This window comes from Peromyscus maniculatus, chromosome 20 (assembly GCF_049852395.1).
Source record: "Peromyscus maniculatus bairdii isolate BWxNUB_F1_BW_parent chromosome 20, HU_Pman_BW_mat_3.1, whole genome shotgun sequence".
NCBI classification, from domain to species: domain Eukaryota; kingdom Metazoa; phylum Chordata; class Mammalia; order Rodentia; family Cricetidae; genus Peromyscus; species Peromyscus maniculatus.
Window position 1 is genome coordinate 69,005,785 of NC_134871.1, and position 13,094 is coordinate 69,018,878.

At 54.5% G+C, this 13,094-nt stretch overlaps 1 protein-coding gene across 3 annotated transcripts in view; it reads right to left on the reverse strand.

Moving 5' to 3' along the window:
• Nucleotides 1-467: 467 nt before the first annotated feature.
• Nucleotides 468-13,094, reverse strand: part of Fmnl3 (formin like 3) — a 53,181-nt gene continuing 40,554 nt past the window's right edge. Inside the window, exons 6-27 of one of the 3 annotated variants that reach the window (XM_076556777.1) lie at nucleotides 12,288-12,440; nucleotides 11,104-11,212; nucleotides 10,882-10,958; nucleotides 10,611-10,704; nucleotides 8,927-9,001; nucleotides 8,703-8,813; nucleotides 8,281-8,430; nucleotides 7,764-7,865; nucleotides 6,483-6,765; nucleotides 5,994-6,062; nucleotides 5,787-5,911; nucleotides 5,370-5,572; nucleotides 4,365-4,599; nucleotides 4,167-4,235; nucleotides 3,982-4,062; nucleotides 3,760-3,889; nucleotides 3,076-3,236; nucleotides 2,445-2,546; nucleotides 2,028-2,120; nucleotides 1,445-1,568; nucleotides 1,220-1,334; nucleotides 563-699 (exon numbers count right to left, since the gene is read on the reverse strand). In XM_076556777.1, coding sequence (XP_076412892.1) covers nucleotides 1,243-1,334; nucleotides 1,445-1,568; nucleotides 2,028-2,120; nucleotides 2,445-2,546; nucleotides 3,076-3,236; nucleotides 3,760-3,889; nucleotides 3,982-4,062; nucleotides 4,167-4,235; nucleotides 4,365-4,599; nucleotides 5,370-5,572; nucleotides 5,787-5,911; nucleotides 5,994-6,062; nucleotides 6,483-6,765; nucleotides 7,764-7,865; nucleotides 8,281-8,430; nucleotides 8,703-8,813; nucleotides 8,927-9,001; nucleotides 10,611-10,704; nucleotides 10,882-10,958; nucleotides 11,104-11,212; nucleotides 12,288-12,440 — 2,638 coding nt within the window. In that variant the 3' untranslated portion in view covers nucleotides 563-699; nucleotides 1,220-1,242. Of the gene's footprint in view, nucleotides 700-1,219; nucleotides 1,335-1,444; nucleotides 1,569-2,027; nucleotides 2,121-2,444; nucleotides 2,547-3,075; nucleotides 3,237-3,759; nucleotides 3,890-3,981; nucleotides 4,063-4,166; nucleotides 4,236-4,364; nucleotides 4,600-5,369; nucleotides 5,573-5,786; nucleotides 5,912-5,993; nucleotides 6,063-6,482; nucleotides 6,766-7,763; nucleotides 7,866-8,280; nucleotides 8,431-8,702; nucleotides 8,814-8,926; nucleotides 9,002-10,610; nucleotides 10,705-10,881; nucleotides 10,959-11,103; nucleotides 11,213-12,287; nucleotides 12,441-13,094 lie in introns of all 3 variants that reach the window. The other 2 variants (XM_076556778.1, XM_076556779.1) reach the window with 2 other exon arrangements.

A 13,094-nucleotide genomic window follows, 5' to 3' on the forward strand; every position in this document is an offset into this window, starting at 1 on the left:
GAAGCAGCTGGCTCAGGAAGCCAAGAAACTGGATGCCAAGGTGGGTGGGACCAAGGGTCTGGAGGGCAGGACAAAAAACAAGCCTCAGGTAGAATGTGCAAGAAGGCAGTGGGCCTGACATTGCTCCTCTACCCTTTTTACTAGGGCTTAGCAGAGTGAGCCCAGGTAAAGAAGGGCTTTACTCTGTGAGATGATCTGATATTGGCAGAGTCCAGGGGTCCATAAGCCTGGATACTTCTAGACCAGAGCTGACCATGGGACTGCAAAAAGAAAAAATATATATCGAGAGAGTACAGCATTCTCCTTTTTCATCCCATTAGACTCTAGTGGAAGAGGGGCCGTCTGCTCTCATGAGCCAAAGCTGGAAGTGGTTCTTCCCAGCCCTGAATGAAGCTGAAGACTGTGGGGGCAAGGTGCATTATGGGAGGCACTAGGGAAGTGCCAGGCCCTACAGACCTAGTACCCAGTGGCACAGGGAAGATCCAGCCTCAGAGGCAGAGTGGCTGTGGCTGGAACAGCACAGCCTTCTGCTGGGCCCTGGGCCCCGGGTCTACTGTCCAGACAGACTTGCAGGACTCAGAATTAAAGTACTTCTGCCTCCACGAGGATCTCAGTGGGGACCTGGAGCCCGAGGAGGGCCACTGGGTGGTACAGCACTCCTGGCTTGGTTGCAAATGACCATGGGCTGGTGGTTGAAGCCTGTGGGAAAGACATATGCATGTGAACAGGCAGGGAGACTGAGCAGGACAATACCTTCTGGAGGACAGGGATGGAGGAGTCAGCCATGAAGAGGATCAGGGAGGACCAGCTACAGAAACTGCTAGTGGTTTTCAGAGGGTAACAGATCTGAAGGCCACTCAGGAAAAGACCACAAGCCAACTAGATGTCAAGAAGCAGAGGTCATGGGACATGTGTCCCTGAGTAGCAGCTACTGCCAGAACTCTTTGGGGAGGCAGGGATCCTGGATACCCCAGGAACGGAACCTCAGGAATCAGAAACATTAGGCCTGGGCCTGCCTGCTCTGGCATAGCTCCAACTCTGGCCAGAGACTCCTTAGCCCTTGGGTCTAGTAGCTAGGACAGAATTAGTGGGAGGAAACATGCAGGGGATAAACTGTTTCTCAGAGCATGCAGCATGCAAGAAGTGTGTCTCCATCCCTGGCAGGCTGCTACCAGATGCTTCTAAGGCATGCAGAGAGTGCAGCCAGGGTGCCCAGTACCTGTCGGGCCCCAGCCTTGAGGGCTAACAGTTGGACTCATCGTGGTGGGCTGCGTCACAGAAGAAGCGTGAGCCCCGCTTGGCAGTGCGGGCCGTGAAAGGGACGCTCTTCAGCACTGTGGCCCAGGAGAGACGGCGGTCAGCTTTCACAGGGGACAGACCAGGGAGAAGGACCCAAGGGGTTAGCTCAGGCTTGGGAACGGGGCCCAGCGGACAAAGGTCCCACCTGTGATGATGTCCTCGATGGTGCCGTCCTTCCCCTCGTAAACGGGTCGGTGCTCCTTAGCCTGGCGCCGCCTCAGTTCTGCAATGAGCTCCTGCTGCTGCCACTTGTTCCTCTGGGATGGAGTCTAGGGCCGAATGTTAGGGGGAAGGAAGTCGTCATCAACCTGACAAGCAACTGGTTCCTGTCCCGAGATGCAGTCTTAAGAGGCCCTATCGAGGGCCGGGCCGTGGTGGTGCACGCCTTGAATCCCAGCACTCGGGAGGCAGAGGCAGGCGGATCTCTGTGAGTTTGAGGCCAGCATGGGCTACCAAGTGAGTTCCAGGAAAGGTGCAAAACTACACAGAGAAACCGTCTTGAAAAATTAAAAAAAAAAAAAAAAAAAAAAAAAAAAAGCCCTATGGAGAGAAACCCTATGTCCGTCCTGTCTGTCAGGGTCTGCCCTCCCTCTGGACTCTAACTCAGGCACTCCAAGGGAGGGAGTGTGGGTGGGTGTGTCTTGGGTTTCCATGTCCTCCTGGCTCCCTGCTCCCTGCATCCTCAGTTTTTTGCCCTGCTCTCCAGACCAGCCCTTGGTCCCACCCACCTTGGCATCCAGCTTCTTGGCTTCCTGAGCCAGCTGCTTCTCCCGCATCACCTCCTCTTGTTTCTTGCGAGCTTCATTCTCTTGTTCCGCTTCCTTAGAGAGAACCAAGAGGGGGAGCGAGAGGCTCTCACAGGCTGGGAAAGGAGGGGCTGACACTGAGCATGAAGAGTGGGTGGCAGAGGGACCAGCTCACCCCAGGTGGCCACTCTCCGGAGGGGCACTTCCTGCTCCAAACAATGAAAGGAAGGGGCTGGACCCCACCCTGCCCACCAGTTCATGGTTAAGAGGCCTGTCACCAGCTCCCGCGGTTCCTTTCTTAGGCCTCAGGAACTGGAAAAAGACTCGGACTTGGAGCACAGGCTCTCCCAGCTAATCATTTTCTCTCAGCCCAACTCCTCTAGGAACTTTTCAGCTTACCTTGTAAGAACGAATGAATCGGACAAACACTGGGAAAAACACAGAAGGAGGTGTGGTCTTGGGACTCTCGCCAAAGTAGCGCACCACTGCGTTGTAGGCCTCCTGGGTAAAGAAGGGGCAGACAGGGCCATCCTGGGGGAGAAGCACTCACACATGGACACAAGGCCCACAAAAGGCAACGCCTAGCGCCAAAGGGAGGAAAAGCAACTCCCAAGCCCCTGTGAGCCAGGGAGAATGTGGGTGTCCCCAAGGTTCCCAAGAGCCCTAACTCCAGACATGGATGATGTTTGCGGTCTTTAAAGTCCTTTGTTACGCCCACCTCATGCTCCCTAACAACTGGCCAGCTGCCCCACAGAACTGCAGCTGGATGCTGACACAAAGTTGCCTAGTGTCTTGGCTCTAGCCCAGGGGTTCTCAGCCTTCCTAATGCTATGACCCGTTAGTACAGTTCCTCATGCTGTGGTCATCCCCAACCATAAAATTACTTTCATTGCCAATTCATAACCATAATTTTGCTACTGTTATGAATCATAATGTAAATATCTGACATGCGACCCCCCATAGGGGTCATGACCCCCAGGTGGAGAGTGCTGTTCTCGATGTTTGTTACCTACTCCAAATCCTGGCTCACCTCGGCAGTCTTGGCATCACGCTGGAGCTTGTCCAGCTTGCCTTCATTGGTGCTGAGGAAGTTGCGAAGGACGCTGTTGTCGTGAATGCTGCACTCCCGTCGGATCAGCTCCATGCCCCGGCCCAGCTCTTTCACATCCAGCAGCACGTTCTCCAGGGACACTGTTTACCAAGAGGCTTGCTCAGGATATGGCAGACTTTCTCCCCCATGACATGGACATCCAATGACATACACGTAGCTAAGTCCAAGTCAAGCAGACTAAGCTCTCAGCAGTGGGAAGGAATAGAGGGTCAGAGTTCATGACCCCCAAGAACGAGGCAGCAAAGGAAGACAAACCACTGAGACTGCTGGGCTCCAAGCTGGAGCTGCCTTGGGCCTGCTGTGGTTTCTTCATGGGCAGGGCAGAAACAGCAGTACTGCGCGTGTGTAGGGGCTGTGTAGGTTTTCTAACCACATCGTATAAATGGTAGAGCGATGCAATCTCTGGGCCAGCCTAAGGGAAGCCTGATCCCACTGGAGCTCAGAGGAGGGCTCCCTTTGGAGTGGCCCCTGCTCATGGCTTGAGAGGAAAGTTTGAAATAGTAAGGACGAAGATAAAAGCCAGAAGTGGCCCAGGTGTTCCTCCAGCTCCGCTTCCGGAGACTGAAACTGCCCTGGGCTGGAGGCAGGCAGGGGGCCGCTCACCTGCTGCAGCCTTCTCCACAAAGTGCAGCTCCTGCCAGAAGGTGGCCAGGTCTGGGTACTTCTCCCTCACCGTCAGGGCGATGAAGTGCAGCAGTGTCAGCTTGCGGTCGGTGGACTTGGTGTCCAGCAGCTGGAAGGCAGGGGTGGCAACAGAGAGCTGAGCACCCTGGCTCTAACCGCGGTGTTCCAGGCGCCCTGCACACGCTGCCCCTGCCACCTTACCAGATCCAGGCTCTGCAGCTTGAAGCCATACACAGCACCTCGCTTGCTGCTGTTCATGTAGTTCCCCAATGCAAGTATGATCTGTTCGAAGATGCAGAAGGCAGGTCACGAGAGGCCCCAAGGACTTCCTCCTCTGTCTAGTAGTACTGGGGACCACCAGCACCCCAGTCACCCCCTTCCCCAACCTCCAGCATCTGCTTCAGCTTCTGTGAGGACTTGACGGAGGCAGAGGCTGCGATGATGGCATTCAGTTGCTGGAAAACAGGAGGAATACCGGGTCACCCAGGTTGGGAGAAGGATGGGGTCAAGGGGTAGGGCTGGAAGGATGGACCGCAGCCATGACTAGTGACAGCAGTACAGGGTGATTAGGGAAGAGGCTGTACCGGTGTGAGCATCTGCAGGTTGTCCTGGAAGTTGCCCAGGAAGGCCATGCCAGCCATTCGCTGGGTCAGCCGCTCCACCTTGCTGAAGAGCAACATGAAGCGGTCCTCAGCGGCCAGCTCCTCCAGGGGCTGCCGTTCACGCTCATACTGCCGCAACAGCTTCACCTCGGCCTCTGTGGGCAGGAAGCGCATCAGGCACTCCACGAAGTCTACAGGTAGTGTCTGTAAGTCAAACCTGTGCAGGAAGAGCAGCAGTTCAGCTCTGACATCTGTCCACATCTTCCCTCATCCAACACACAGGACACAGCCAGAGGCAGAGCACACTGCTTTATCTGTCGTCATGTTAACAGTACTCCTGGGGGAATATCCGTGGTTGTTTCAGACAGGATCTTGCTATGTAGTCCAGGGTAGTCTCAAACTTGTAAGCCTCCTACCTCTGCTATGAAAGTGCTAGGACTACAGACACATAGACCGTGCCTGACCCCATGTTCCCATTGTTAAGTCCTTCAATGCCTTCCCTCTGCAGCTATGGTAAAGGTGAAGAAACTGGGATGTCGCTGCAAGACCTCTGCCCACTTTCTACCCTGTCTGGCCTAACACTAAAGGCAGGTTTCATTTTCAGTACTAAGTGTACCACGCTGCTTCCTCCAGGTCCGGACTTGGACCAACTTGGGCACTTCCTTCAGTCTTAGTTGAGACCCTCCTTGGGGCGTCTTCCCTTACAGTGCTCAGCCACCTGGCTCTCCTACCTGTGCTCTGCTAACCTGGCGGGATCCCCGTCTACACTCTTCCTACCACACCTCTTCCTTCCGGGCTGAAGGTGCAGTCCTCTCACTGTGTCTGACACCATGCATGGAGTCGATATGCTCCGTTTGGGCCAGTGGATGACTGAGAAGTGTGAGCAAGTCCTGGCAGGAGCCCTGGAGTCTAGGAGAACCCACTGCTGTGGGGAGAATTGGGATAATAGCTGTCTGGGGACCAGGGCCAAGTTAGTAGGAGCCTCACGTGTGGATGGCCCTGCAGATCTCCTCAGCAGAGCGCCCAGCCTTGCGAAGGGTGATAGCCAGGTTCTTGGCACGATTGGCTTCCAAAAGGGTCACCTTGCTGGCGGCCTTCTGTGCTGTCTTATTCTTGGAGCAGATGAGGTCAAGGGCAGGACCCTGAGCTTTTGTCTTAAATAACTCTTCAAACTTGTCCAGGTCTAAGTCCTGACAGAAGCAGATAAGAAGGGACGATGTTGAAGGCTCACACTATGACGACACCTGCTGCCACATGCCCTGCAAGGACCCAATCGTGGTCCCTAAAGCTGATAGAACATCAGTTCTGCTCCGCCTGAAAGCTCTTCCAAGACCAGATCTGGCTGTAAGGGCATCTTGGTCCCAGACCCCAACCCCGCCCTTCTGGACCCTAGAACCCTGTCACCTCCAAGATCTTCTCATCGTCAAGTTCACTGAAGACAGTGCCATTGATCTGATTGGGTTTCAGTGCTGTCCAGTTGAAGACTGGCAGCCGGAACTTGGTCTTGATAGGTTTCTTGATTCGAATGGCTAGTTTTGGAAGGAGGCCAGGTGTGAGGCAAGGGCCAAGGAAAACCCCACCGGTGTTGCCCAGAGCCCTGAGGACACTCACCTGACAGGCCCACTGTTAACACCACAGAAGGAGCAGCACCAGGGAGAGGTGGGGCAGGGGGACACTTGTCTGGGGAAGAAAACATGCCACAGTGACCCAGAGGTCCCAAGACTCCTTCCAGGCTGCTCAAGCTCTGCCTGCACCACCTGTCCTTAGAGACCCAGAGAGGACGCTGTGGAGAGTCTGATCAAGCCAATCCAGGCTGCTGAAGGGGACAGTGACCAGCATCACTGACGGGGTTTCTTCTGCGTAGCCCTCTGCCTGGCTACCTTCGGAGTCATTAAGAGCAGCACCCAGAGAGCCTTGAAGCAAAACCTGCTTCCAACATTCCTTCATCTGATTCCCCAAATTCTGGTCCCCCTTAGCCCTCTCATCCTGACTTGATATCCCCCCAGCCCTCAAATGATGCAATTTCCTAGCGACTCCCTGAGACTAGGGTCTTGGCCTCACAAAAAAACCTGCCCCTGCCAGCTTGGAAGTCTCAGTTACCTGGTAGTGGAGGAGGGGGTGGGGGCAAAGGCGGAGCCGGTGGAGGGGGCAGAGGAAGGGCCTCCTCAGCAGGTGGGGCTGGAGCCAGCAGGTCCAGGTCAGAGGGTGGCATGCCCTCACCCAACTCTGTAGGGCCTATCCTGGCTAGGGCCTCGCTACCACCTACGGCCTCCAGGCCCCGCGCGCTCGGCTCCAGGTGGCATCGGCGTTGGAAGGCCTCCTCCTTTTCTTTAATGAGCCTCCGAAGAGTGTGCACCTGGTGGTTTGTGTTCTCGTATGTCTCCTGTCAGGCAGACAGCAACAGGAGGAAGAATGGGCTGAGGGTACAACAATCACTTCCCCTGGGCGGCAGGAGTCCTGCCCAACAGACAGACTCCCAAGGAGCTGGGGTCATCTCAGTGAGGGTGCTCAACACAGAAGGAATTCCGGTCGGAGGACAGCAAAGCTGAGGTGTAGTGGGCAGAAGTAGGGGAAGAATCAGCTTGCTTCCACGGGTATCCTGATACGTCCTTCACTCTGCTCAAGCCTGTTCTCACTGCAGGGGCCCCTCAAGGCTGAAGGAAAAGGATGCCCCTCATCTGAAACTCCCATGGGTCCCCTGCCAGATGGGCACAGCTGCTCTCTCCACAGACCTCCATTATTGTCTTTATTTCTTTGGCTGTGGATAACTGCTCAGATGGAAGCCTCACAGATAAGCCTTGTCTTGGTGAGCTCTGTACCCCCTAGCTCCTTGTATAGAACTTAGCAGGGAAGAGCAGATACACACTGAGCTGAGCTCAGGAGCCAACATAATCATATTCTTCTGCAAGAAAAAGGAGGTTGTAGCACAGCTTTGTAATTAAATTATAAAGTTAGGTGCAAGAACACAAGGGACTGAACTGTGAGAAGTCCTGCCCTTCAGAGGACACCTGTAGACAGTCTAATAAATAGACTTGGCTACTCTGAGCATGCTCAGTAAGCAGAGCAAAGGTGCATGTGGAGAAAAAGCCAGCAAGTGGGCAGGAAGAAGATGGCTGCTCCCACTCTCTTCTGTGTCTGGCCAACTCTAGCTTCAACCTCTCTCTCCAGATAGAAAAGGGGAAGAGCTCAAGATCACCAGTCCACCCTTGCCTGAGTGCCTTGAGGGTAGATCAGTTTCGTTCCTTGACATGGTTTGGTTAGAAGGGGAAAGCCCTGTGGACTGGGCCCCGGGTCAGCGGCAGCCCCCCACCTGTCCCCCCACTGGCACATTGATGCTCTCCCGGGTCAGCAGCAGCCCCCCACCTGTCCCCCCACTGGCACCTTGATGCTCTCTAGCTCCTTTTCCCGCTGCAGCAGCTGCTTCTCCAGTTCCGCCACCCGCATCATATTCTCATTCTCCAGGTCCAGCAGCTTCTCTGTGAGCTACAAAATGGAGAAGGCCTGTTCAAGGCTGTGTTCGAGCCTGAACACTCAGCATAACTTGAAGCCAAACCAGGACCTGAAAAGCAGTGCCCCAAAGCAGTCTGTTCAAGTGACTTCCCTACATGGCTCTCAGGGGCCAGGAGTCCTGATACTAGGAAACAGCGACAGGTACAAGGCAAACGGTACAGTCCGTCCCCAGTTTAAGGCCATCTTCTACCCAGCCATGGAGGTCAGCACATTCCAGTGAGTAGTGTCCAGTGGCCTGGGCCAGAGTGGGGTCTAGAGAGACTCAGTGGTTCAAGAGCCTTCCTGTGGCTCAATCTGGAGGCCGGCAGGTCAGCTCAGGGTTCCTGGAACCTAGTTGTGCCCATTCTCCCAGCCTCCCAGTGGCTCCTGGCAAGCCGAGGATACCTACGTGGGACACGTGCTCTTCCAGCTCCTCCACCTTCTCCAGGGCTACGTTCTTGGTCTCAGCATCTTCCAACAACCCCCCCACATCGAACACATTGTCCAGGTATGCCTGGATCTGCACCTGCAGCTTCTCGCTCTCCGTGTGCCTTGACTTCTAAGGAAAGAGAGTAGCAAGTGCGGGAGTCAGAGGAGATCTGAGAGGAAGCATCACTCCGAGAGCATGTAGCCGGGGTCTTCCAGCCCCACCCCTGCCTGGCTGGCCCTGACAGAGCTGCTTCACTGGGAAGACAGACACTGGCAGAAGAGCCTCCGTCTCAGGCCAAAGGACACAGGCAGGTTCCAGAACCATCTAGGCCCTCTGTGCTGTGTCTAAGCTGATTCTCTACCCTACAACACTTCACCTTTTGAAGACCCTCTCCAGTTTACCTGCAGGAATTCCTCCAGCCCCAACTTGGTAAACTCATACTGCAGGTGGACCCGGAAGTTCATGTCCTCCACTGAGTGCACCACAATGTTGATGAATTGCATGCAGGCCACCTGGGGGGTAGGGGGGGGAGGCAGACTCTCAGAACACACTGTGAGTGTGGCCCGGCTTCAGCAGCACAAAGCTCGAGGGGCAGGCATAGCATGCACCTGTCCCAGGTCCTCACCATGAAGTCAATGTTGCTGTCCTCATTCCGGAAATACTCCATTAGCTTCTCAAACCGATGCAGTTCTTTACACACCTGAGGGTGCAAACGTTCCTCAGATCTGTACCCTGCAGAACCCAAGTCCCCAACCTCCGGGTCCCAGGAACATGAGGGCAAAGACACCAAGTTTAGCCACAACTTGGTGTGGCATGGTGGCTGGCCCCTGATTTCCTAGCTAGCCTTCAGGAGGCTGAAGCAGGAGGACTGCCTAAGTGAAGCCAGCTTGGGCTGTAAAGTAAAAATCTGTCTTTAAAAAAACAAACAAACAAACAAACAAACAGACAAAGGAGACCCAAATATATATGTAAATAAATAAAATAAAAACAAGCCGGGCGGTGGTGGCGCACGCCTTTAATCCCAGCACTCGGGAGGTAGAGGCAGGTGGATCTTTGTGAGTTCGAGGCCAGCCTGGGCTACCAAGTGAGTTCCAGGAAAGGCGCAAAGCTACACAGAGAAACCCTGTCTCGAAAAACCAAAAAAAAAAATAAATAAATAAATAAATAAATAAAAACAAATTAACCCTAACTCTATCTGGGGACTGTGCCATTTTGGACACCAGAAGAAAACCCAGGACCTGGAATCTGGCCCCGGGTCTCTGACCCTCCACCACGGAGGGAATCCAGTACAGCCCAGGATTTCAGTGTCTCTAAAGTGGTCCAGAAAGACACACAGCAGATCTGAAGCTGTCACACTACAGGAGGACAGGAGCTGAGCCATGGCGGTGGCAGGAGGTTGGGCCCCAGGGGACATGGAGGAGGAGTCAGTTCGCAGCAAAGCCCTCTGCTGAAAAGGGTCCAGGGCTCCTTTGAGTTTCTGAACTTTAAGGAGGAAGAGCTATTTCCTGAACCAAACAATGGATGCGAGGGAAGAGGCCCAGAGAGGAGGAAGGGGCAGGCCCACAGCTGTGGCTGGATGTTGAGGAATCCCATGTTGAAGCAAACTGGGGTTTCAGAGGTAGACCTCAGGAGGGGAAAATTCCACACCCGAGTTCTCTCTTCCGTCCCTGAGAATATGCTTGCTTTGGATCCCACCTGTGAGCTGGCCGCGGCAGAACCACCTGGGGAGTCTTATAAAGTGAAGATGATGCCCAGGCTCCACTCCAGTGGGTCAGGAGGAGAGCCTGTGCCTAAAACAAGAAAAACTTGTGTGTGTTGCCTACATAAATGCATATGTATATGTGTACTGTGCCTGTGGAGGCCAGAAGGGGGCACCAGATCCTCTGGAACTGGAACGAGAGGCAGTTAGTTGTGAGCCACTGAAAACTGAATCCAGGGCCTCTCCAAGGTCAGCAAAGGCTCTAACTACTGAGCCATCTCTCTAGCCCCAGTCTGCATTTTCAATAAGCTCCTTTGGTGATTCTGGCAATATCAGGTTAGACACTGCAGTCTATCCCAGAGCATCATTAACTGGCTGACTGGGAGGTGTCATGGAACAAGATCTAGAGACTTAAGCTCTGCTTTTCTTTAGTTCTGCTCTCACTCTGAAGCAGGCTGCTCAGTCAAGCAGTTATTTTAAAATCACTAGAGATCCCAACATTTTCCTCTAACACACACACACACACACACACACACACACACACACACACACACACACACACGGGGGGGGGGGGGGGGGGGGGGGGACACGGGACATGCAGCTGACTAACCTCTTTAAAATTGTCAAAGGCAGCAAGGATGATTTCATGACCTCCCCGCACCAAACACACAGCTGCCAGCAGCTCCAAGACCAGGGCTTTGGTCCTAAGGATGAAGGAAGATTAACATCCTTGGTTCCCTCCAAGCCACCACAGTTCATGTCCTTAGACACTTCTCCAGCAGAGGAGACCCTGACTGACAGACCCCAAAGCAGGTAGGACTTGTCAAAGATAAGTCAGGATCTTCAGATATCTGGGCACAATGAGGAAGGAAGGAACGTACCTTGGATTCTTGTTGTTGAGGCTAAGTGCAATCTCATTGACAGCATGGGGGTGGGACATGACCAAGTTGAAGCCATACTGCAAAGGAAAGGAGAGGAGAGGCCCTTGATGGTGGGAAAGGGGAAGCCAGCAGGTCCCCCAATAGCAAATCTTCCACAAGCTGGTGCTCAGCTGTCTTGGTTTAACACAGGAGGCAGAAGAAGTAGTGAGCATCACCCCCTACCTGATAGTTCATGATGGCTCTGAGACAAAGGATACAGACGTGGACATCATCCTTCTGGCTCACCAGGCGGGAGTTCTTCAGGGCCCTGCGGCCAGGGAGAGTACTGTACCTGGGGGAAGTGCCACGTGATCAGGCTGGGGACAAGGACTGCTGGTGAAGGCTCTAGGGCACTAGGCTGCCCTTGACGCAGACGGAATGGGGAAAGAGGACCTTGTACCAACGGCTAAGACAGCCAGGGTGCAGGAGGTAGGGGCATCGGCTTCTGTTCACCTCCTTGGGACCCTAGCTTTATACTCTGTCAAACACTCTAACCCCAGGCACCCTCGGAAATATAAGACTGTTTCGAGGACTTTGTGGTTCTTGGGATGGCTCACAAAGACACATATCTGAGACTCCCTGCTCTACTGTGAGTTACCACATCTTGGCGCGTTCAGTGGGGCAGGTGCATCTCTGCTCGCTCCCCACTCTAAAGCCCCCAAAGGCAGAGCAGAGACCTCCACAGGCCTTACAAAGGCTAGGGCTATGCCTGGCTTTGTATCACCCCTCCACTGTCCTAATGTTTTGTGAGAAGAGGAAACACACATGGAATCTGTTCCTGCAAGACCAGAGGGGTGAGCAGTGTTCAGGACACAAAACCCAAGGAGAGAAAGCAGCAGAGCCGTGGAGGAGACAGGCCAAAGGAAAAAGCTATGGGTGTGCAAGGACAGCCTCTTAGTAAAAGGCTCCAGTTCACCAACAGGACTGCTCTTGAGAACCCAGAGACAAATGAAAGCGTGACTTAGGAAAGACCTGAAGGGAAAGGAAGGAGCAGCAGGCAGGTGGGGCTGGGCTTCAAGCCACTGACGGGAAGAGTTCTCGAGGGCAGGAGGCGAATCAGCCAGCAAAGCCCAAGCCCTGCCCAAGGTCAGGAAGGAATGGCTCCAGAGTGAGGGCTGGAGGAAGGGAGAGCTGGAACTCCTGGTGGGGTGGCACAGCTGAGGACCGTGTACTTACCCAGGACAGACTGCTGGGCAGAGTCAGGGAGACAGAGAGAAGATGAGAGACAGGCGAGCAGGCAGAGGGCAAGAGAGCTGAGCCTGGAAGCAAGAGTGGAGGAGGGGCATGAGCACTCACCGGTTCCCAAGACCTGGACGGGGCTGGGGGGGGGGAGGGGGTGCGGGGAGGCAGAGTAAGCGCACACGTACCGGAGCACGGACTGGCGCGCAGAGCGAGCGAGGCTGTTGGCGAAGGGGGCTGACAGGGCGCTGGGCGGCTGCAGGTCCTCGATTGACCTGCTCCAGGACCGGAGCTTGTCAAACGCACCGTCATCGCTACTCTCCAGACCCTCAAAGTCAAACCTGGAGCACGGAAGGACACACGTGCGCACACGCGGGCACATACACAAGAGGAACTCGGTGCCAAGCCCCAGCAAGCCCACCCCCCCTCTTCAGGCCTCTGTGGCAACACAAAGCAAGGGCAGCAAGGAGAGAACACAGAATTAGGCATCCGAGACCTAATCCCAGTTGGAGCTATCGACGTCAGCCAGGGCAGAGAAGGCTCAAACAGCTCTGGGAGGGAGATCTGAAGGTTTCTCCGTGGCCCAAGGACTGCGGGGGCTGGCTGGTTTTCTGCGCTCCTAGCTTCAAACGGGACATCTCGAATCACCACAGCTCTACTTAAACCAATCTATACTCAAGAGAGCAGAGGGATGGGCCAGCTGCAGGTCTCGCTCACTGGACAACGGCAGTGGCTAAGTACTCAGAGCACCTAAAGTAGCTAGGTCATCGAGAATTGGATAGGCCTGGAAGGATAACAATGGGGGTTCCTGAAAATCCAAAGTTGGTCCTTGAAGCTTAGGAAGTACATCACTGTCCCATCCTACCACTGGCTTCTGTGGACTGGCGTTGTTTGGCTTTTTAGTGCCAAGGAATAGCTAATCATGCTAGGCTAGTATGCTAACAGGAGGGCCCAGTGAGCTACACCCCGGGCCTTTTTCTCTGCGATTGACTAGA